This window comes from Rhinolophus ferrumequinum, chromosome 6, assembly GCF_004115265.2.
Source record: "Rhinolophus ferrumequinum isolate MPI-CBG mRhiFer1 chromosome 6, mRhiFer1_v1.p, whole genome shotgun sequence".
In the NCBI taxonomy this organism is placed as follows: Eukaryota; Metazoa; Chordata; class Mammalia; order Chiroptera; family Rhinolophidae; genus Rhinolophus; species Rhinolophus ferrumequinum.
Genome location: NC_046289.1, coordinates 22,766,353 through 22,787,074, shown reverse-complemented (window position 1 = coordinate 22,787,074; position 20,722 = coordinate 22,766,353). Strand labels below are relative to the sequence as shown.

At 48.9% G+C, this 20,722-nt stretch overlaps 1 protein-coding gene across 1 annotated transcript in view; it reads left to right on the top strand.

The window, feature by feature from the left end:
- IFT43 (intraflagellar transport 43) overlaps positions 1-14,811 on the top strand; it is a 72,073-nt gene extending 57,262 nt beyond the window's left edge. The window contains exons 6-9 of the mRNA XM_033107042.1: positions 13,416-13,488; positions 13,757-13,832; positions 14,318-14,380; positions 14,540-14,811. Coding sequence (XP_032962933.1) covers positions 13,416-13,488; positions 13,757-13,832; positions 14,318-14,380; positions 14,540-14,659 — 332 coding nt within the window. The 3' untranslated portion in view covers positions 14,660-14,811. The remainder of the gene's footprint in view (positions 1-13,415; positions 13,489-13,756; positions 13,833-14,317; positions 14,381-14,539) is intronic.
- Positions 14,812-20,722: the final 5,911 nt, after the last annotated feature.

Genomic DNA, 20,722 nt, shown 5'->3' with positions numbered 1-20,722 from the left:
AAGGGAAAGGGGGAAGAATTCTGTAAGTACAGACAAATTGGAACCCTGATGTCTCAATTCCTTCCTCTTGTGGAGTAAGAATGTTCCATTATGTTGGCATCCCTTCCTTAAGCTTAATACAACACGTAGTACTTCTTAAGTGGTCCCTAAACCTAGTTCTTTTGCTTCCCTAATATTTTTTAAAAATTTTTTTATTGGGGACTATTGGGGAACAGTGTGTTTCTCAAATGTGTTTCTCCAGGACCCATCTGCTCCAAGTCGTTGTCCTTCAATCTAGTTGTGGAGGGCGCAGCTCAGCTCCAAGTCCAGTCACCGTTTTCAGTCTTAGCTGCAGGGGGCGCAGCCCACTATCCCATGCGGGAATTGAACCGGCAACCTTGTTGAGAGCTTGCGCTCTAACCAACTGAGCCACCGGCTGCAGCCCCTCCAGCGGCAGCTTGTTGTTTTCAATCTAGTCGTGGAGGGCGCAGCTCACTGGCCCATGTGGGACTCGAACTGGCAACCCTGTTGCTCAGAGCTCGCCCTCTTATCAACTGAGCCATCCGACTGCCCCGCTTCCCTAACATTTTAAAACTATTTTATCCAGCACTGATTTTTAAAATTTTTTTTTAAATTAAATAATGTTCCTTAAAATCAATTTGTTTTTCGAAATTCCAAGTAACTAAGACTAGACGCTAAAGTCTTTCTAAACCCATGCCTCTCTTCCCTTCCCTGGCATAAATGTGCACATGGACCTCTTTTAGCTAAACATATACACAGCAGGAATGGGGCCGAGGTGGGGGTGGGGTGGTAAGGGGCTCACCGGTCCAAGGATTAGCTGTCCTCTCTTTTGTTTCTGAGCTTTGTTAAGCTTTGTTCTCTCTGCAGGATATTGGGTAAAAAGTTTGAAAAAGAAATCAGTCTTCTAGGAAATGGTTTTGATCATTCATATTTTAAGTATTTACCAAGAGCCAGGCACTGCACTACCTTACCTGCCCTACCTCAGTTAATTCCCACAACTATTGTATGAAGAGACGCCGTGATTATCAGCCTTTTACAGAGGAAAAAATGGAAGCCGTGTGAAGTTAACCCACAGAAGACACATGGCTAATAAGCAGTGATGGGCTAGTAAATACAGCCATACCTCCTCCCCCAGCCACGGTTTCGCTTTCTGTGGTTTCAGTTACCCACAGTCAACCGTGGTCCAAAAACATTAAATAGAAAATTCCAGAAATAAACAGTTCATAAATTTTCAATTGCACACTGTCCTGAGTAGTATGATTGAAATCTCGCTTCATCCCTCTCTGTCCCTCCTGGAACGTAAATCGTCCCTTTGTCCAGTATCTCCGCACTGTGCATGCGACCTGTCCATTGGGCACTTAGTAGCCATCTCTATTATCAGATCGGTTATCAAAGACAGGGAACACATTGACAGTATATTGTTATAATTGTTCTATTTTATTATTTGTTAATCTCTACCTGTGCCTAATTTATAAATTAAACTTTTTCATAGGTATGTGTTATAGGAAAAACTATACATAGGGTTTGGTACTATCCACAGTTTCAGGCATCCACTAGGCGTCTTGGAACATAGTCCCTGCGGATAAGGGGGGAACTCCTGTATTTAACAAGCAGCTCTCCGGGGGTTAAATATCCTCCTTGGTAGGGTTTGCCGATTCCTGTGGTGTAAACACTCCTGCCTTGGCTGGTTTCAAGCTTCCAATGTGGCGTCACTGACCCCAGAGCTGGGAGAAGATGGGCAGTATCACACTATGCATCTTGGTTCCACCGTACACCTACATTAGATGTCAATAATTTCAAGAGCATAGATAAAGTAAACCATAGTAACATTTAGGAAGTGAGTTTTGAGTATTACCTTTGTTTTTAATATAATTGACCTAATGATAAGGGTATATGATTTAATTTTTAATAATGTTTAACAACCTGCATGCAAAATTCCTAAAACTTTAGCCTTTGGTTCTTACAAGCCAGTACAAGGGAGCTGCTCCAGTAAGTGGAGTGGCTGGAATTCAGACGTGGCCTCTGTGACTAATCACTGTGCTCTCACTGCCTTCCTCTCTGCTGTTGAAAGTGGTAGGTTCGTTTCTTGGCCCTGCTTGTTGCGGAAGGCTTGTGTCCACTCATTTTTGCAGTACCCTGTTACGTGTTTGCTCTCCTATCCTGATCCTCAGGTTTTCCTACTGGTCCGTGTCCTCAGCCCTGCTGAACCTCTCGCTGTGAACTGTTGTTTGCAACAACACCCGGGCTGAGGAGAGAAAAGCCAGAGACCAGGTTTTTAAGCTCTGTGACATGAAGCAGAATCATTAGGTTTGACCGTTGCTCTCTTTCTTGTTGTGCTTCCTTTTCTATCACATCCATTGAGGCTGCTTTTAGGTATTGAATTCTTGTGCCTGTGCTGGGTACTCCAGAGAGAACTCAGTCATCCTGGACCTTACCTTGGTTTAGGCACCAAGAACCTTGGCCAGACCTCCTGCTCCGTTGGCAGAGCTGGGACAGAGGGCTGGATGCCCTTAGTGGTGCGTTGAAATCTCTAGGTCATAACAGGCTTTCCAAACTTACCAGCACGCACATTTCTGCCTGAAACACGGCTGACAGCGACCTCTCTGGGGCTCCATTTTCTGTGTTCATGTGAACAGCTTTCTTGCATATCTCTGTTTGAAGAGGTAGACTGCGAAGAATGCAAACGAAAGCCTCGTGGCACGCTTGCCTGCATGTTGTAAATGAAGCGGTTGCATTAACCTTCCTCCAGGAACACGGAGAGAGAGAGCTCCGACAGCAGGCTGCCGTGCTCTGGTCTGTTTGGAGGATGATTAATGATAAATCATCCAACATTAAGCACTGACGAAAGTCAAAGAGAGCTGACTCACCCTGAACTCGTTATAGAGATCACAGTATTGATTCTGGAACTCCTTGGATTCTGTCCTGGTTGAATACAGAAGACAGGATCAGGATAGGACAAAAACAAGCCCATTGAGTTTTGTGAGACTGTCCTAGATGTGACTGCAAGCAATGTTCCAGCTTCCGGGAGAGGCGTGGATACTTCTCCACACAGTTGTGAAAGGAGTGGATGAATGAGGAATGAGAGGAGGTGAGAAGACCTAAATGCAGACAGGCTTATATTGATGAGAACCATGCCCAGCGAGACTTTAGGCCACTGAGGTTTTTATTTCACTAGAAAGAAATAGAGGCTCCGTGTCCTACAATGTCTGTTTCAAAAGATGGAGTCTATATAAAGAGCCATGTTTTCTGCAATGAGAAAAGGCAGAGATACAGAGTTGCTCCAAACAGTCTTTGTGACCAGACCCACAGCAAGTTGTGGCCTGGGATGACTGGCGACTGTGTGTGTTCTCCCAGATGGAGTGGCCATGGTGCATTACTCAGCTGGAAGACTGACGGCCAGATATCGCTTAGGTGACACGGGAAGGGACAGGTATGGTTATGCATCTGAGGTCGGACTTAGCACATCATTTAGCCCTCAGTTGGAGAAGTCTTCCAACGTCACACGTGGAAATTAGTTCCCAAAGAAGGACCTGAGACAGCAAAACCTAGGTAGAGCAGAGATCTAGGGGGGAAGCAGAGGGGACCCTCTTCCCCTAGCAAGAGATGACCCTGATATGGCTAGATGGTGGATCTTCCTTTCTAGCTTTAGGTTCTACCAGCTTTCTGAAAATTCACAGATGTTCAGTGTGTGTGTGTGTGTGTGTGTGTGTGTGTACTCCTCTCTCTCTACACACACACACGCACACACACACACACCCAGGACACATATTGGGAATGTGATTCCTAAGTCCATAAGTGTGGTTGACAGACTAGGTTTACCTAAAAGACCCTTTAAGAGAAAGCTCTTGAAAGATGATTACAGAATTGAGACACCATCATTTAAAAGTGCCCGAGGCAAACGCCTTTGAAAATTGCAGCAGCGGAGGGACAGAGAAAGAACCACGCAGCCTTTGATTGTTGCGCAGCTCCCGCAGGACCCAGCCTCCCCCTCCCCCCTGTTTCTCATCTGATAAGAGAGAGCGCAGCAGTAAGACTCCTCATCTATCTTATGAAAATCCGATTCGGGATGGCTGTGATCAAAACCAGCTGGCTGTCACCAGCAGTGGCCTTGCATGGAGAGGACTGCTCAGAAGCGTTCCGTGTGTGGGGGTGTCACGGGTGGCACCGATCAAAGTAGCATTTTTTTAATAAATATATATAAGGAAAATACAAAACTAAGGATTTAGAATAAAAGCAGTGTAGTTTGTCTTGTTTTTTTGAGTGTAACACGAAGAGGATGAAATAGAATCAGATATGCCTGGTTTCTAACATCCTCCTACTGGTGCCTCTGAGAAGGTGTTTTCTGTCACATTAATATCGTGTCACTCATCGTGGGCCCTATTGAAGAGAGTAGAGAGTTGCTCACTTTCCGTTCCTTCCAGCCGCTTCCTTCCTCGTCATTTTTAAAGTCCTTTACCCTTCTTGTCCTTAACGTATCTCGATAGATGAAAGCTGGAACCATCACGAAGCTCTGGGAGCTGTTGGAGTGGGGAAGAGCATTCCTTTTCATTGTTCTTTGTTTCCTTCAACTGTAGGGACCCAGTGATACGATGTTCCCTAGCGGTCACCCCGGCAGGTGACACTGGGCTGAAGGGGACCTTCCCCTGTAGAGAAAAGAACCCTTGTTGGGCTGTGCTTGTCTCTAGTGAGCACGACCTTTGAACTGCTTGAAAGGCTCCGTCCTAGCTGACGACCCTTTGCATGGCCATGACAGATTCTTACCCAGCACTTGGTGGACTTGGGGTGGTGGGGAAATCTCATTCTGGGGTGGCGCGTGCATGGCTCCGTCACAAATGTGCTAAGGTCGCTCTGTGGGTAATACCATGAGGTCAGGCTTTCACGTGCTGTGACATACGATATACCTACCACGAGCTGAGCCACCATCCTTCGTGGGGCCCCTTCTCTGCTCACAAACCAGCCAGCACCACACTGGGCTAAGCCCTGGCTCGCCTCAGAAACTCGAGTCAGCCCAAACTTTCCTCTCCAGCCCTTCGTCAGCCAGGAGAGTCGCCACAGCTTGGGAACCGTGAGAAACAATCAACTGTTTTGATCCTCTTAAGGTCTGTGATCTCTCCCGGTCAGCGTCAGTGTTAGGAGAGATTTGGTTTGGCAGCAGCAAGGAGGCATTTCAGCATATGGGACCCCTCCCCCCGCAGGTTGGCCCCTGAGGACAGGGCACCTTTTCTTCCCGTCTCAGTCACACGCCTCCTCGGGGACCTGCTGGTGCACAGCTCCAAGCAGACTCACTCCAGCGCATCTCGGGCCGTGCGCCTTGCTCGTGCGCCTTGCTCGTGGTCAGTGCCGTTTCTCAGCCTTTGCAGCAGGGCTCTCCAGCCCCAGCACAGTTTCCAGACGGTTTTCTTCCATGTTTGTCGCCTCTCTCCTCCCCTGCCAGTAACAAGTACAGGCCAGACCCAGCTTGAATCAGGTGAAATCACAAAGGATAAGTCTTCATAAAGCGGACCTGCCAGGGACCTGCAGGCAGGTTTTTGCCCCTGGAACCCTGACTCGGGGAGAGCAGGGGAGCGACGGCGCTGGGCCCAGGCTCAGTCGGGAGCTCCTCTGAGACCATCCCTTTCCCTTGTTCCTTCGCGTGTTTGAAGCCTGTTGCCTACTGCTTTCCCCTTTTCTTCTCCCTTTAAAAAAATTCTCCATTTTTTCACTTAGAAAAAAAATTATTTATACGATTGAGATCCACTAATTAAAGCCATTTTCTGGTATTTGGTTACTGGAGCGTTTGATGTCTCTCTGACAAGACCATGAAATGCACGGAGTGTCCACGGGGACGGAATTTGCTGAACACGGCTCTTTGTAAATGAGGGGACACAGTGTCGCCGCAGCTCATGAATATGAAACGCCCATGATGCCACCTCAGTGGACTTGGGAACACAGATGAATCCTGTCATGTGCTAAATGAGACCAATTTCTTTCACTTAACTTCATCTTCAATCAGACCTTCTTCCATTTGCCTGTTTAAAATTCCCCATACGTGATGCAGAAGGTAACGGCATTCAGTAAAACAAAGTTTTGCAGCTGCACAGAAAAATTATAATGGTCTCTTGTTTCCAGTTGCCATCTCCTAAAACGGTGGACTTTGTTGCCTTTTGCTTATGAGCTCTGCTGAGATCTGTTGACTTTGGGCCAGAATTAGGGGTTATCTGGACTGCTCTTCTTGGGGTGTCCTCAAGCAGGATGTCCAGATCTCTTTCATGTGGACTGGGTATTGAACCTGGCTATGAATGGTGGATGTGAGCCCTTGATGGCCTGTGGGAGCTCTGCAGTGGCCGGGGCACTGAGTGGGAAGGCAGCTCTGGGAAGGATTGTGTGTCACCAGGCAGGGCCTTTGCCATCGGGAGCTCAGTTAGTGGATGACGTGAGAGGGACCACGTCATCAGGAAGCACCTCAAGGAACCCGACAAGATAGACCAACCACTTGTATTACTGACTAAGGTGTCACGGTGAGAGAGTGGTGGAACAGAGAACAATCTTTATGTAGCTCTCTGGAAATCTGCACACGACCCGGCAATTGCATTCAGAAATCCCCAACCAAGAAAATCAGCAAAGAGGAGAGCCTAAAGGGACCCGGAGAAGAGGAGGGGCTCCCTCTGGGACCCGTGGGCCGTATTGGGATGTCCCCTTTGTTCTTCCCGTTGGACTGAGATCGACACTCCAGGTGAAGAGCTCGTGTCATGCCCAGGGTATACTCATTTCAGGCTGAGTCCAGTCTGAGGAATCATTTTTCCGTTCTAGTTGTGCCCAGACTGGCAAACGCCAGCTAGATTTGAATGCAGGCTCTTACAAAATGTATCACGGAGCGCTGGGGCCAGCTTCCTAGGAAGAGGCAGGCAGACTTCTGTCAGGCCACAGGGGCTGAAAGCAACCGTCTGGGACTTGGCTGAGTAGGTAAGCATTTTGTGTACAGTGTGATGGTATTATCCGTAATGAATGGATTCCAGGGCAATGGCGGCTTCTCACGTCTCTGAAACCAGTTGTAAGTGACCCTACTGGTGTTCCCACATGGACCTACTATTTATTTCTCTTACTTATTTAAGTACCTCTCATTTATTTCTGTGATTTCGTGTGGTAGTTTGTTGGGTAGATCTGTGTCGAAAGACCAGTGTTCTGGTATCATCATGAGTTGCCCATTTGGCAATAATCTTTTTCTCTGAGGTAAGTTCTTACTGCCATTGCTGGGCATTAACAGGCCTTTACTGGGGCTCCCAGAAAGTAGATTACACAGCTGGACAAACTAGAGATCTAAGCAGGAAGAAACATACGGAGGTTGGTGAAGAGCAGTGTGACTCAGCCCCCGGATGGAAGCCCATATGGACCCAATTTGAGTGACTCTTCCTCTGTAACTTTGCCCCACCCCTCCATCATTTCTTGTATGTGCACAGGCCCTTCCCAGCGGGAGCAGCTCAAGTGGGACAAAGCCTTTGCTAGGATGTTACCAAATTCAGTATTTAGCCAAGGATTGCTTGGTGGTTCTTGTGAAACGAATCCCACTTAGGCAACTTTAGGATTCAGTAACATTTCTACTCTAGTTGGAACGATATGTAGAAGATTGGGATCCTTCTTACCATGTTTCCCCGAAAATAAGACCCGGTCTTATATTAGTTTTTGCTCAAAAGACGCATTAGGGCGTATTTTCAGGGGATGTCTTATTTTTTCATGTACAACAATCTACATTTATTCAAATAGAGTCATGTCATCTTCTGGAACATCGTCATAACGTCCTAAATGCGTCCGTCTGGCCGACGATCTTAACTGGGGCTTATTTTCGGGGGAAACACGGTATGTGTGTGACTTTCAGATTTGAGGAGCATTTATTGATTCAGTTCTGTTCAGTTGCCCTTTAGTTTGCAAGTCCTTGGGAATGCAGAAGTGACCGGCGTGTGGTCTTTGCCCTCAGCTAGTTCACCATCCGGGGGGCAGGCCTAGGGCCAATTTCACGTACTGTACCAACTGCAAGGTAGTGAGGTCTACCCTGTGGCCTTGAATAGAGTGACGGAAAGATGAAGTAGGAAGCTCCGAATTCTGCCTTTGGATTCCAAGGTGATTCACAAAGGAAGAGGTGTGCATTTCCCTTTTTTGCTCTTTTTTATTTTTTATGTATAGCTCCCCCCCACACACACACACACACTTTGCAACTTTGCCATGCTAAGTCCATCTTGGTTTTCCCCTAGTGTGCCTCAGAAGGGGTCTTGCTTATCACAGGTGCCCAGTCCATGTTTCCTGGCTGGTTGATGCAGGTCCTTCCTCAGCTGGCACCAGGCACCCTCTCTCCTGTCTCACCCTGTGCCACTCTCCCCTGGGCCCCACAGGTGAATCACACCCTCCTTCCTTCAGTTTCTGCAGTGTTGCAAGATACTGCTCACCTCATAGCGCCTTTGCATTTTGACCCTGCTGGGTTGAATCCTGTTTATCTGTCAGCTTTCAGCTGCGTTGTTTTTAATTCAGGGAGCTTCCCTAAATCCTTACCCCACCCCCCAAAATTCTAAATCAGATTCTTCTTGGGCTGGATTAAGTGCATTGTGGAGCATCTGTTCAATAGAATACTAGGTGGTCACTTAAAAAAGGAAGCTATATCTGTATATTATCAGGAAGGATAAAAGTAAGTTGTGGAACAAGATGTAGGTAAAGCGATCGCATTTGCAAACATTTTTTAAAGGACGTATGTACTGTGGTACGCGTAAATTCTTTTCAGTAAGTATATACAAGAAGTTGTTAATAATGATTACCTCTAGGGAGAAAATTGGGGCTCATATAAGGAAAGGAAAATTTAAACTTTTCCATAGCATTGGAATTGATTACCACATACGATAATACTTTTACCTTCAAAACACAAGACAATTAGGTCTCCCTGTTACGGAATCCAGTTAGCTTCCCTCTCAGAATGTATTTGAATGTATTTGTGTTTCCTGTCCCCCACTGCACTGGTGTTCCATGACGACAGGGACCATGTCTGTTTTGTTTGCTGCTGTTATCGGCACTGCTTAGCAGGGTACCTTTCACGTAGTAGCTGTTCAGGCAGTATTCCTTGAGTGAGTGAACGAATGAATGAACGAACAGGCAAACAAATGCAGTTTCCCCGGGCTGTGGGGAACCAGGCAACACGAGGGACAGACAAGCAGGCTGAACATGTGAGATGGCTGACGTGAGAGGCAGGGACAAGTGCAAAGACCAAGGAGAACCTGTTTAGTTTAAGGTGTAGGAGCGGGAAAGAGAGCAGCAGATGATCTGCGAGGGGGCGGCGAGGAGCTGCGTGGGGGCGGCGAGGAGCTGCGTGGGGATGGTGCTACCTGCCGGCAGAACTGAGATAAAGGAGGAGGGCCCCCACTCCCCATGGTGAACCCTTTTGTCTCCCCTCCCCTTTTCTGTGGCTGTTCAGGGTGCCCAGCCACCTCCTTCTCCATGGGGCTAGTTTGTTGAGACATGGGTGGCGGGGGTGCATTCTTTTCATTCAGCTCCATTTGGCCTTGTATAGGGAAGTAGCGAGTCAGGGCATCAGGCGTCGGAGAGACGGCTTATTTTTGGTTATGAGAATCAAGGGAAATACCCAAGAACAGAGGACATTGTGTCTTAGGCAGAGTGAAAGCTGTTCAACTGTAGGCAGTTGGCGCACCCCTCCACTACAGGAGGCATCTCAGGGCACTGTACCCTCGCAGGGGAAGTGTGGGTGGGCTGTGGACGAGCTCGGCGCTGCAAGCGGACTGAGTTGGAAGCCTGGCTCTGTTCATCGTTAGTGGTCTTCACCTCATGAGAGCTGCTTAATCTTTTTCTTTTTCCCCTTCTTCCGCCTCCCGCCCTCCTCCAGTTCAAGCCATTGGTTCTCCCTCTAGTTGTGTAGGACACAGCTCCCTGGCCCATGCTGGTATTATGAGCCTTGCACTGCCCCAGGCTGAGGTAGTCAGTTGCTGGTCATTGGTCGGCCATTCACAGCAGCTCATGGCAGCTCTCACCGGCTGCTGGCCACTCACGCGGACCGCCGGCCGCTCGCGCTAGCCACCGGCCACTCATGGCAGCGCATGGTAGCCCACGGCAGCCCACAGCAGCCTGTGGCAGCCCATTCTGGCTGCCGGCCACTCACACTGGCCACTGGCTGCTCATGGCAGCAGCACTCAACAGCCTGCAGCAGCACTCACCAGCCCGTGGCAGAGATCTGCTTTATCTTACTGAGCCTCAGTGTTCTCATCTGGAAAATGGGCAGTAAATGAGAAAAGGAAGGGAGAGCCTATGGCTTCTCTCCATGCTCAATATTATATCTGGTAAATGAATATGAATAGTTACAGAATATTTATTATGTACTGAGCATAGCACTTAGTATTTTATAATGATTATTGCATTTAATACTTCCAACAACTGTATGAGGTGGGTGCAATTATACTAGTTTTACAGAAGAAGAAACTGAGGCCCAGAGAGGATAAAGTCTCGTAGCTAGTACGTGGGGAGCCAGGATTCAAAAGAGGCCATCCTGCCTCAGAGCCTGTGCTTCTAACCACTGGATAGGCATCCTCCCCATATACTTAACTAACTCACTGTTTCTGTTAATGTTCTTTTTCTTATTAGCTGCATAGAAGAAAATAAGAATAAAGTGAATATAATTATTAAACTTTTTAAAATAGTGGTAGCTTTTTAATAGTACAAGAACAAACTGCTGTGTTCTTGTTATTGTCTCTGTTAAAATTGTGTGCTTTTGAACGTTGAACTTGACACCCTGAACCAGACTGGGTCACTGGTCCAGACTCACAGGTCAAGTAGCCGTGCTGACTGCAGGCAGGGTTAGATCATTCTACGTAGGTAATTTAGTAAAGAAGTGGATTTCTCAAGTCCATTTTCTTTTTCTAGATTTGTTCTCAGTGTGTGTGGCGGGGGAGGTGGGGAGAGGGAGGGCAAGAGAGAAAAAAAAAACACAAAAATTCCCAAGAACATACTGTGTACACATGAGCAAGTACTCGTCTGTGATTATAAATCAGAAACTGTAAAATTGTGAAGTTCTTTGAAGTTTGCCCAAAACCTGCTCCATGGCCACCTGTTCCACTGGGGGCCGGGAGTTGGATGACCTGACGCTGCGGTGATGGCTCAAGCTGTCACTGCACCGGAATGTTGCAGCTTGCCTTGGCCTGGCTGTCATCGCTGGCTCTGTCCCACTCAGGCGGTTCACCAGGTTCTGTTGGGCACCAGGCTTCCAATTAGAGAGAAATCCCACTGTGTGGCCAGCCCCACCAGTGCCACTCTGAGAGGCCCCTTTGCCAACGCCGGGGCTGCCCTCTGATCTGTCACAGATGGGCCGGGCCCACGCTCCTTTGTGCACATTTGGAGGAGCGGAATGGGGACGAAGAGAGAAGCCCGTAGGGAGTCAGAGTGGACATCGGGCAGCAGTGCTGTTCCTCAGAGCTGGGGGAAGCTGGGCAGAATTGACAGGACCCAAATGCTAGCGCTGTGGAGGGAAAGGGGACTTTGGGAAGACCCAGTCCTGAGCCCTAACCTCAGCAGGGGGCATTTTCTTACCAACTTCTGAATATTCATTTCAGGCTGGACCCCACACCCGAGGAGAGCCAGGAGCAGCTAACTGGTTCACTCCAAAACTGTCACACTACTGATGGCGCATGGCACAGCCAGCTTCCTCCCTGCCCCACTGCAGGGTCTGTGCAATCTCAGCCGCCTGGAGCCCCGCTCCCCTTTGGCCCCAGGATGATGCTTTCGGCAGCAGCCCTCACCATGGACTGCGCTACTCATGCAGGGCGAGAGGGAACAAGAAAGCTAAATTTCCATTAGCATAAGAAATAGAATCTTAGAGAATCGCATCTCTGATTCTTTAGCAGGTAGAGAGATACAATCTAAGCTCCTGGTAGCTTCTTTCTAGATACAGGACCTGGTGAATGTGGTTCATCATTTTGGAGGTGGTGTGTGTGTCTTTATTTTCCCTAGCAGCCATTTCTTTTACTTTTATCCCCATTCTTTCCTTTAATCACTCTCTTTCTCCACCTGTCTTTCCTCTCTGTTTCCGTGTTTCCCTTGCATACTTCCTCTCTCTTTTTCCAGATACAGCATCTGTAACCCCATAGTCAGAAGCAATAATAAAGACACCAGGCTTGGAACTGACTCATATATTCGGGTTTAGCTGGACTACAGCAGTTGCAAAGTCTAAATACCAAACAGCCTGAAGGTGGCAAGGGTCTTCCAATTGTTCTTGGAATAATTCTGCATCTCTTTTAAAAATAAAATTAAATTCCATTTATGGAAGCAGAAATGAAGGGGTTCTTCACTTTCCTCTCTGGGATTTTTCCTCCTTTTAATATTTACAATTGGTTTGGGAATTCCGGGACTGTCTCAGCCCACTTTTTTCCTGCCTTATCTTTATTTTTACTCTGTGCAGACTGTTTAAAATAAAGAAAACCCTTCTACTAGTCGGTGATACTCGTTTGGAGAAGGAACTACTTCTGTAGGGTGTTAGGTTGTCCCCATGAGAAGGTGGAACTTTGCATCTTAAGCAAGTTGCCACAACTGAGTGATGGGCTGTTTCTCTATTTGCATGACTTTGTTAAATTGATGAAAGAAATGGCTTCGGGTCTCCTCATATGTCTGTATGTCTGTCTCACATGGAGAGTTCAGAGAAGAAAAATCTCTCAGAGCTAGCAAGAGAAGCGTCCTCTTTAGAATCAGTCCTATTTTTATATTAGATCTAGCAAATGGAGGGCCTGATCTCACATACACTGCTGGGGAGCCAGGTCATATCATTAGGTGTCAGATGTCGTTCTGACGCAGGCTCGGCGCCACGACAGCTGTGACGATTGAAAAGCCTATGACGAGCTAATGCACTGGTGGACCTTGGTCACGAGGACGTGCGCCCGTATGACGTCCGCCCGGTGACACTGCACTCTCTCAGTACCTGTGTCTCTGATGGTGCCAGGCTCCTGCATCGGTTCCTCTTCTTTTCTGTCCTCTAATGTAAACATTTCCCCAAATACTGTCTGGGTCTATCTTCTCATTTCTTTACATTTCCCCTTGGAGATCCACTCCAATGGCTCCTAACCCGGAGTGTACGCCCTACGTCAGGATCACCGAAGAAGTCTTAGGGAAAAATACAGATGCCTGGGCCCTACCTAGGAGGTTCTAATCTAGTAGGTTCTGGGGTAAAGTCTGGGGTTTAAGAATTGTTGAAATTCTACCTTTGATTCTAATGTGCACCTCTGGTTCAGCACCTTAGCACTAGACTGGGGGCCTCTGGAGGCCAGACACTGTGTCTGAGTGCCCATTCTACCCCCAACCTGCTGCCCTATGGCTGGAGCATTAAAGGTGATAAATAATAAATGGAGAAGCAGGCAGGATCCCCAGTGTGTGGCTGACAGTTTTGCTGCCGCCTCTCATTGCAGATATCCCTGTTATTCCCGATCTGGAAGAAGTACAGGAAGAAGACTTTGTTTTGCAGGTGGCAGCCCCTCCCAGGTACGTTAAATGAGGTATGAAGTTAGCGGGAGGTAGGGACCATACGAATTAATACACTCCAAATGCCATCTCTAGTGGTACTGCCCCGCAGTGCAAATCCAGATGTTTCTGGTGATGGGCTCCATCCCAGGGTTCCCCTTTTATTAGACATTTTCTCCCCATTTTGGTCCTTTCCAGCTACCAGTGGTGCAGTAAAGACGGTGGCCCAGCGGCCCTCCTGGAACTGGGCCTGCCTGTGGCTCCTCCTCACATTCTCTCTTTCTTACAGTGTCCAGGTAAACCGGGTGATGACCTACCGCGACCTGGACAATGACCTCATGAAATATGCAGCCTTTCAGACCTTGGTGAGCAGAACGGCTTCTGCACAGCGGGGCAGGCCCCAGGGGGTGTCTCAGCTCCTCCAAAGCCATGAACATCTCCTCCATGCGTCTCTGCGGCTGCCTGGCAGCGGCCCCTTTGCTGGAGGCGTTACAGCATCTCCACACCTCGTATATTCCAGCATTTCCCAGTGCAGGCTCCCCCTGCTTCCATGGCTGTCCACTTGGTGTCATTAGATATGCTTGTCTGAGAGGTGCACTGCTGTCATGCCCTGCCCTCCTGGTGGTGGACTTCCCCCGAAGAATGCCTGGCGTGCTGGATGTTGTAGCGTTCCCTCAGTTCTCAGTGACCATGTGGTCCACTCCCATTGGTACTCTTTCCTAAGGCTTCCTGCAGGTCTGGGTTTGGGAAGTTCTACCACACACAGCCTGGTCCCCCTCACTTTGCAGGAGGTAGTTGTCCGCATGCCCAGGAGGTACACAGCCTTTTTTTTTTTTTTTTGCATTCACAGGATGGAGAGATCGACCTGAAGCTGCTCACCAAAGTCCTCGCACCAGAACACGAAGTTCGAGAAGTACGTAGCAGCAGCAGCTGCTTACTCTGTTGTGTCATTCTGATAACCAGTTGGGCCCGCAGGCTGACCTCTGCCTCCCTGGCCAGTGGGTGTGGGAAGTGGGCTGTGATTGCAGGGAAAGGCTTTCTTTGTCCTACCCAGTGGCACGTCTCTTGCCAGGATGACATCAGCTGGGACTGGGACCGTCTGTACACGGAGGTGTCCTCAGAGCTCCTCACTGAGTGGGACCTGCTGCAGACAGAGAAGGAGGATCCCGTGGGACAGTCTGCACACACCTGAGGAACAGCACATACCTGGGGAACAACAGACCACTCCCCCTGCACAGAGTAACCTCCGCTTTGGACTTGACAAAATGCAATAAGCCTAACAATAAAGAAGCTTGCAAACAGCATAGAATTTTTATATGGAATATTTTTTAATAAAAAAGATTTGTTTTCAGTAGACCACATTGGATCATTCAGTTGTAGTAAATTGTTTTCTTCTGTGGCCATCTCTTCCATTTCTTTCCAGTGCCCTCTTGGAAAGATTCATCAAGAGTTAAGGAAGCAGCTTTTAAACAATCTGATGGGAACTCTTCCCCATTGCGGAAAAGCATGAGGGAAAGCTAGAGTCAGAGAGAAAAGGAATGGCGCTCCTCCTGGAAGTTGTTCAGTCCACAGAGGCCACGGCAGTTCCCTGGAGCATCTACCTGTAAGCACCTAGACACAGGGATATGGGAGGTTGCGAGCGGCTGCCTCCCCGGGTCCAGGGGAGGGCCTGTTGGGACCCCTGTCGTACTGTGGACGTTCAGTTACGTTAGTGAAACTGCGCTGTCTCCTTCGTGCTTTCAGCTGAGCTGAGGAGAAGCGAGAAGTGGGTGTGATAAGGTGACCCAACCCTCACGTCAGGGTTTGGTGGCCCTTCTGAGAGCACTCCCCTCTCTTCCCTTCCTACATCCCACGCCTGGGACCCCCTTCTGAGCATGGTTCCTTTCTGACACAGGTTTCAAGAGCCTCGTTTCTGGTTCTCATTAGGGGGCAGCTTGGCAGCTCTGAGAATCCCACAGAAACACTCTCTTTGGGAGCCTGGGACTCCCCGTGACCTTCAGATACCCAGCTGCTTGTCTCCATTGCTCCCCAAGCAGCATCACTACCTGTTTCCAAAGTGCGCCAAGGTCTGGAGCAGAGCCCAGACTTTTTTCTTTCTTTTTTTTTTTTAAGTCTTTTAAAAAAATTTTTTTTATATTAAGTGTGATTTTCCAGGACCCATCAGCTCCAAGTCAAGTAGTTGTTTCAATCTAGTTGTGGAGGGTGCAGCTCACAGTGTCCCATGTGGGGATCGAACCGGCAACATTGTTGTTAAAACACCCTGCTCTAACCAACTGAGCTAACCGGCTGCCCCCCCCCCAGCCCTTTTTCTAATCAGAGACATCTTTTGTTTTTGTTTTTCTCTTTCTCCCCAAGACATCTCATTTGAGGACAGAGATGTCGTCTCTCTGCCCGCCTCTCCTGGGTGCCTCTTTGGAGCAGGCCCATGCAGGCTGGCAGCCAACTAAGGCCACTCCTGGCCATGGGGCCATGGCGCGTGCAAGTACTACTCTTATCCTGCCTGGAAAGCCCTTCATTAAAATTCAGAAAAACAAAGAGGCTCAATACTTCAAAAACCCACTGGGGGGTTATTTTTGTATGACTACAGTGCCCTTCCCCAGTGAGCCAAGCGGGCTCCAGAGCAGGCACAGAAAATGCTTGTCTGCTAATTATAAACTCAGGGATTTAGTGGCTTTGGGGTCCCTTCGCCTCCTTTTCCAGAGTCACACTTTTAGCCCAAACAGCCCCTCTTTGGAATAATTCCCATGGTCACTGAGAAGTTTCCATCCAAGCTGGTTTTTCTTGAGCGTGCGTCTTTCTGAAACCCGAAGGAGAAAGGCGTGTTTCTAGTACCTTAATTACTGGCCGATCCACCTGCGTCAGGACTCTGATGACCTTGGAGGTCTCAGCCAGCCGGAGCTAAGGGTTGACTTCCTCTCTCCCTTTATTCTATAACAGCAGCAGCAAAAGTGTCTAACGTGCATTGAGCGCTCACCACGTGCCAGGCACTGGGCTTGCACATACGAATTATCTGCTTAATCCTCACAACCACCCAATGAAGCAGATACTGTCGTTATCCCATTTTACAGCTTAGAAAACCGAGGCTCAGAGAGGTAAAGAGATTACCTAAGATGATCCAGTTACTTCGTGGCAAAGCTGGATTTCAAAGCCAAGTTAACTGACGCCACTGTGCTTTTAACCCCTGTGGTTTTGTTCCCCCTCTGCTGCCTTCAGCTTGGGAAAGGAATCTGGTTTATAGTGGGCAGAATTAGCAGTGCACTGGGAGAAGCGGCCTGCCATCCCTCCACCCCCGACCAGGCATCCATTCTTTCTATGGAGTGACCACAGGGCAGAGGGCTTCTGTCAGGCCTGGGTGTGAAGAAGCCCCTCAGCGTGGCTGAGCTCAAGCGTCCTAGCCCTAGGGGAGTGGGGATGAAGCCAGTGGACCTAGGAGAGGAACGGCGCTAAGTTATATGAGCTAATCCCGGACAAGGGGCAGGTTCAGACCACGTGTGGCCAAGTCACCTGTCTGTGCCCAGGTCAGGCCCTGTCTGGGCTCTCCATTCTTTACTATGCATTTGAGCATCACCTCTTCAGAGTTCCTGGTCAGTGACGGGTGGTTCCAGAACCTGTGTCCACCCAGTTCTTACCCGATTTCTGAGATACCTTCCTTATGTTCCAACCAGCAGTGTCTCCCACCTAGACTTCAGAGGGCCTCCCAAGAAGACGACCCACGAGGTATGGCAGCGTGGACGAGCATCCACAGGTACCCACACTGTGGTTTTGTGCAGACGCGTGGGGGAGGCGTGCGTGGGTCTTGATGCTGTTGCCTCCTTCATGGGGTGTGTTGACCAGTTTCTCCTAGACTGGCTCGTATCACCTCTGAGCAGGCTTGAGAAGTCCCAGCTGGTCTCTGACAAAATCGCCCATGGTGTCTTTGCATTGGGTGCTCACTGCAGAGCTGCTGTTCACAGGCCGGGGCCTGGTGGGGCACTTGGTTCCTTCATCACTTATTGATTGCTGCTTAGTATGTGCCGGGCTGTGTTCTAGGCATGGCAGAGAGAGAGCTAGACAAGCCAAACTCCCTTTCTTCCGAGCACTTACACCCGGGGGTGGAAATGGATAAATAAGGAAACTCCTAATATGTCAGAAGGGAAGAGACGCGATGGAGAAAAACGAAGCAGAACAGGGAAGGGAGTGCTGGGTTGGGGTTTGCAATTTTCAGTGGAGGGGTCAGTGGAGGCCTCACTGAGAAGGTGACATTTGAGCAAATACCTGGAAAAGGTGAAAGAAGAAGCAAGATGGGCACCTGGGGAGCAGTGTTCCAAGGACAGAGAACGAACGCTATTTGTACAGGCCAGCAGGAGGCCGTGCACCTGGCTTGTCTGAGTAGCAGCAGGAGGCCAGTGTGCCCGGGATGGAGGGGACAGGGGAGAGGACATGCCCTGCCTGGTTGTGTCTCAGGTCTGGGCTTGTCACAGAGAAGACCTTGGGCGTGTGGGTTCCGTTCCCTCCAGGGACACAGGTACTCGCAGGCCTCCTCGTGCTTGCCAGGCAGCCTTGGGAAACATTCCCCAAACGGCTCCACAGCCTCTTCGTGCCTGGGCTGGGAGGAAGAGAATGTTAGTGCTACATGAAGGGAGCGGGGCCAGTGAGCTCTGTCTGCCAGGCACCAGGGGCAAGGAGGCTGCGCCCAGCTCCCACCAGGCCGGGGTGCGCCCGTGTGCCAGGCAGACAAGGTGGCATTGTAAGGCCCCGGCAGGGGACGCTCCCTGGAAACCTGCAGCTCCGATGAAAAGCTCAAGCAAGCAGTTCATCGGGCCAGGCCTGTGGCTAAAAGTGAGGTCGTCTTTGCCGCTGATGGTGAGCTCACCTTTGCTAAACCCCAGGACTCTCCCCATAAGCTGTTGGAACTGCGTGCTCTGGACGGAAACTGATGCTGGGCCTGGTCAGTGTTGCTTCACCAAAATGTGCTGCTCGCATTGAGTCAAGGCTTTTCTCGCTCAGTGGTTGGGGAGGCCCCAGGGAACAGCGGCGCTGGAGGCCTGAATGAAAGGTGGCGTTTGCTGCAGCGAGATACGGCAGCTTAGCATCTTACTCCACTTGACCAAGCAGTGCTCTGCTCGTCTGCTAGAGGTCAGAGAGTCAGTGGGGAAGAGGGTGAAGGGAGGGGTAGGAAGCAGTGGCAAAGAACACAGGTTCCGGAATCAGGCAGGCCTGGGTTCTAGTAGCAGCTCTGCCACTTAGTAGCTGTGTGTTCGTGAGCGAGCTGCTTTCCCTTTCTGATCCTGTTTTCTCATCCGTAAAGCAGGGGTAATATTCATACTGTCCTCTTAGGATCGTGATGCCCAGTAAAAGCTGACTGCTGTTAGATTTTAGAACTGGATGGGATCGGATGATGAACAGAGGAAAAGTCACGCTGGATATTTTATTGCCACAACACCTGTGTTTTGCTAGGGGATACCACCTTCATTTCCCCTCATGTATCGTTTCTCAGCTCCGGATAGAATGGTATGGCACTAAGAATTTTTTGTTTTGGTTTTGTAACAACTTGATTGAGGTATAATTTGCATGCCTTAAAATGGACCCACTCACTGAAAGTGTACAGTTAGTGATCTGAGTAAATTTATGGAGTTCTGTAACCATCACCATAATCCTGTTTTGGAACATTTTCATCGCCTGGCAAAGTTCCCTGTGTCCATTTAACAGTTAATCCCCACTCCCACTCCCAGCCCTCGGCAACTACCGATCTTTCTGACTCTGTAAATTTGTTGTTTCTGGAAAATTCATATAAATGGATTCATATGATATGTGGTCTTTGGAGCCTGGTGGCTTTCACGTCACATGTTTTCAAGGTCCATCCATGTTGTAGCATGTGTCAGTAGTTTGTTCTTTGATTGCCAAATGATGTTTCATTGTATGGATACGTACTGCATTTTGTTTAACTATTCACTAGTTGATGGACTCCTGAGTTTCCATTTTGGGGCCATGATGAATGATGCCCCTGTGGTCACTCACTACATGTCTTTACGTGAACATACATTTTCGTTTCTCTTAGATTCCTAGGAGTGAAATTGCTGTGTCATATGCTATGTTTATGTTTAACGTTTAAGAAACTGCCAAACTGTTTTCCAGGGCATCAGTTCTATTTGTTTGTTGGTTTATTTTGTTGATGTTTCAGTGCCTTAGGGTATAGGATTAAGTACTTAATTTTTTCTTATCTCTTTTTGGTAAGTTTTTAAAGATCATTTATAGGAGCCACAGTCTCCTGATTCCCCTCTTCCTTTCCTCTGCCTGTCGTTGAGCTTATCTCTGTTTTGAGAACACGGAGCTCACCTCCTTTTCTCCACCCGACTGTGAGAGCTTCTTCCGGATAAAGTGGGGTGTAGTTTGAGTTTCCGTCAAGCCCCATGCATATTCCAGTTCAAAGTCAAGTAATACATGGTCCTCACCCCAAGGAACTCACAAGCTAGGAGAGAAACAGACAAGTTTTGTGTATGTTTTCAAAGCATCGGTTTGGAAAACCACAGAGGCATTTTGGGTGAGCGGAGGACCCCCTGCACACTGCAGATGATGGGAGAGGCCGGGTGGGGGGTGCTTCGTGTATCCACCAAGAAATACAGAGGTGGGGTTGGTTTGCTCAGAGCAGGGGCTGCTCAGCAAACCGCAGCCCGTGGGCCAAGTCCAGCTGCCACTTGTTCTAGTCAAGTTTGATTGGAACAGAGCCGTGCTCCTTCCTTTACCTGTTGTCTGCGCTGCTTTTGTGCTACCGGGGCAGAACTTTGTTGTGATAGGGAGTGTCTGGCCTGCAAAGCCTCGGATATTCACAGTCTGGCCTTTCACAGAAAAAGCTTGCCAACCTCTCCTTAGAGGAAAGAATGAAGATGAGAAAGAACACCACCTGCATGCTTCCAAGTCCAGCTGCTTATTGCTACCCAGAAAGTCAATTGCAGCAGGAGTGATTTGAGTAGGTGTCAGCAAAGACAGGAAGGGTGGGTGATTCTGGTTCCTGAGAGAGAGAGACAGAGAGACTAACTTCCCGTAAGAAAAGGAAAAAGAACTCTGATCAGTTCCAGCAAAGTTGGCACATAATCTCTCTGGAGACAAAAAGCTGGGAAGAGGGACTCTGGGCTCCTTTCTGGCCTTTGATCCTATTTGGGATGCGGGCGGGGGAGTCTTCAGGAGTCAAGTGCCGTTGGCAGTGGGCTCTGAATAAAGAAGAGAAAGCCCAGTGGAGGTGTTAGGAGCAAGGGAGGGGGGAATCGGATTTCTCTTC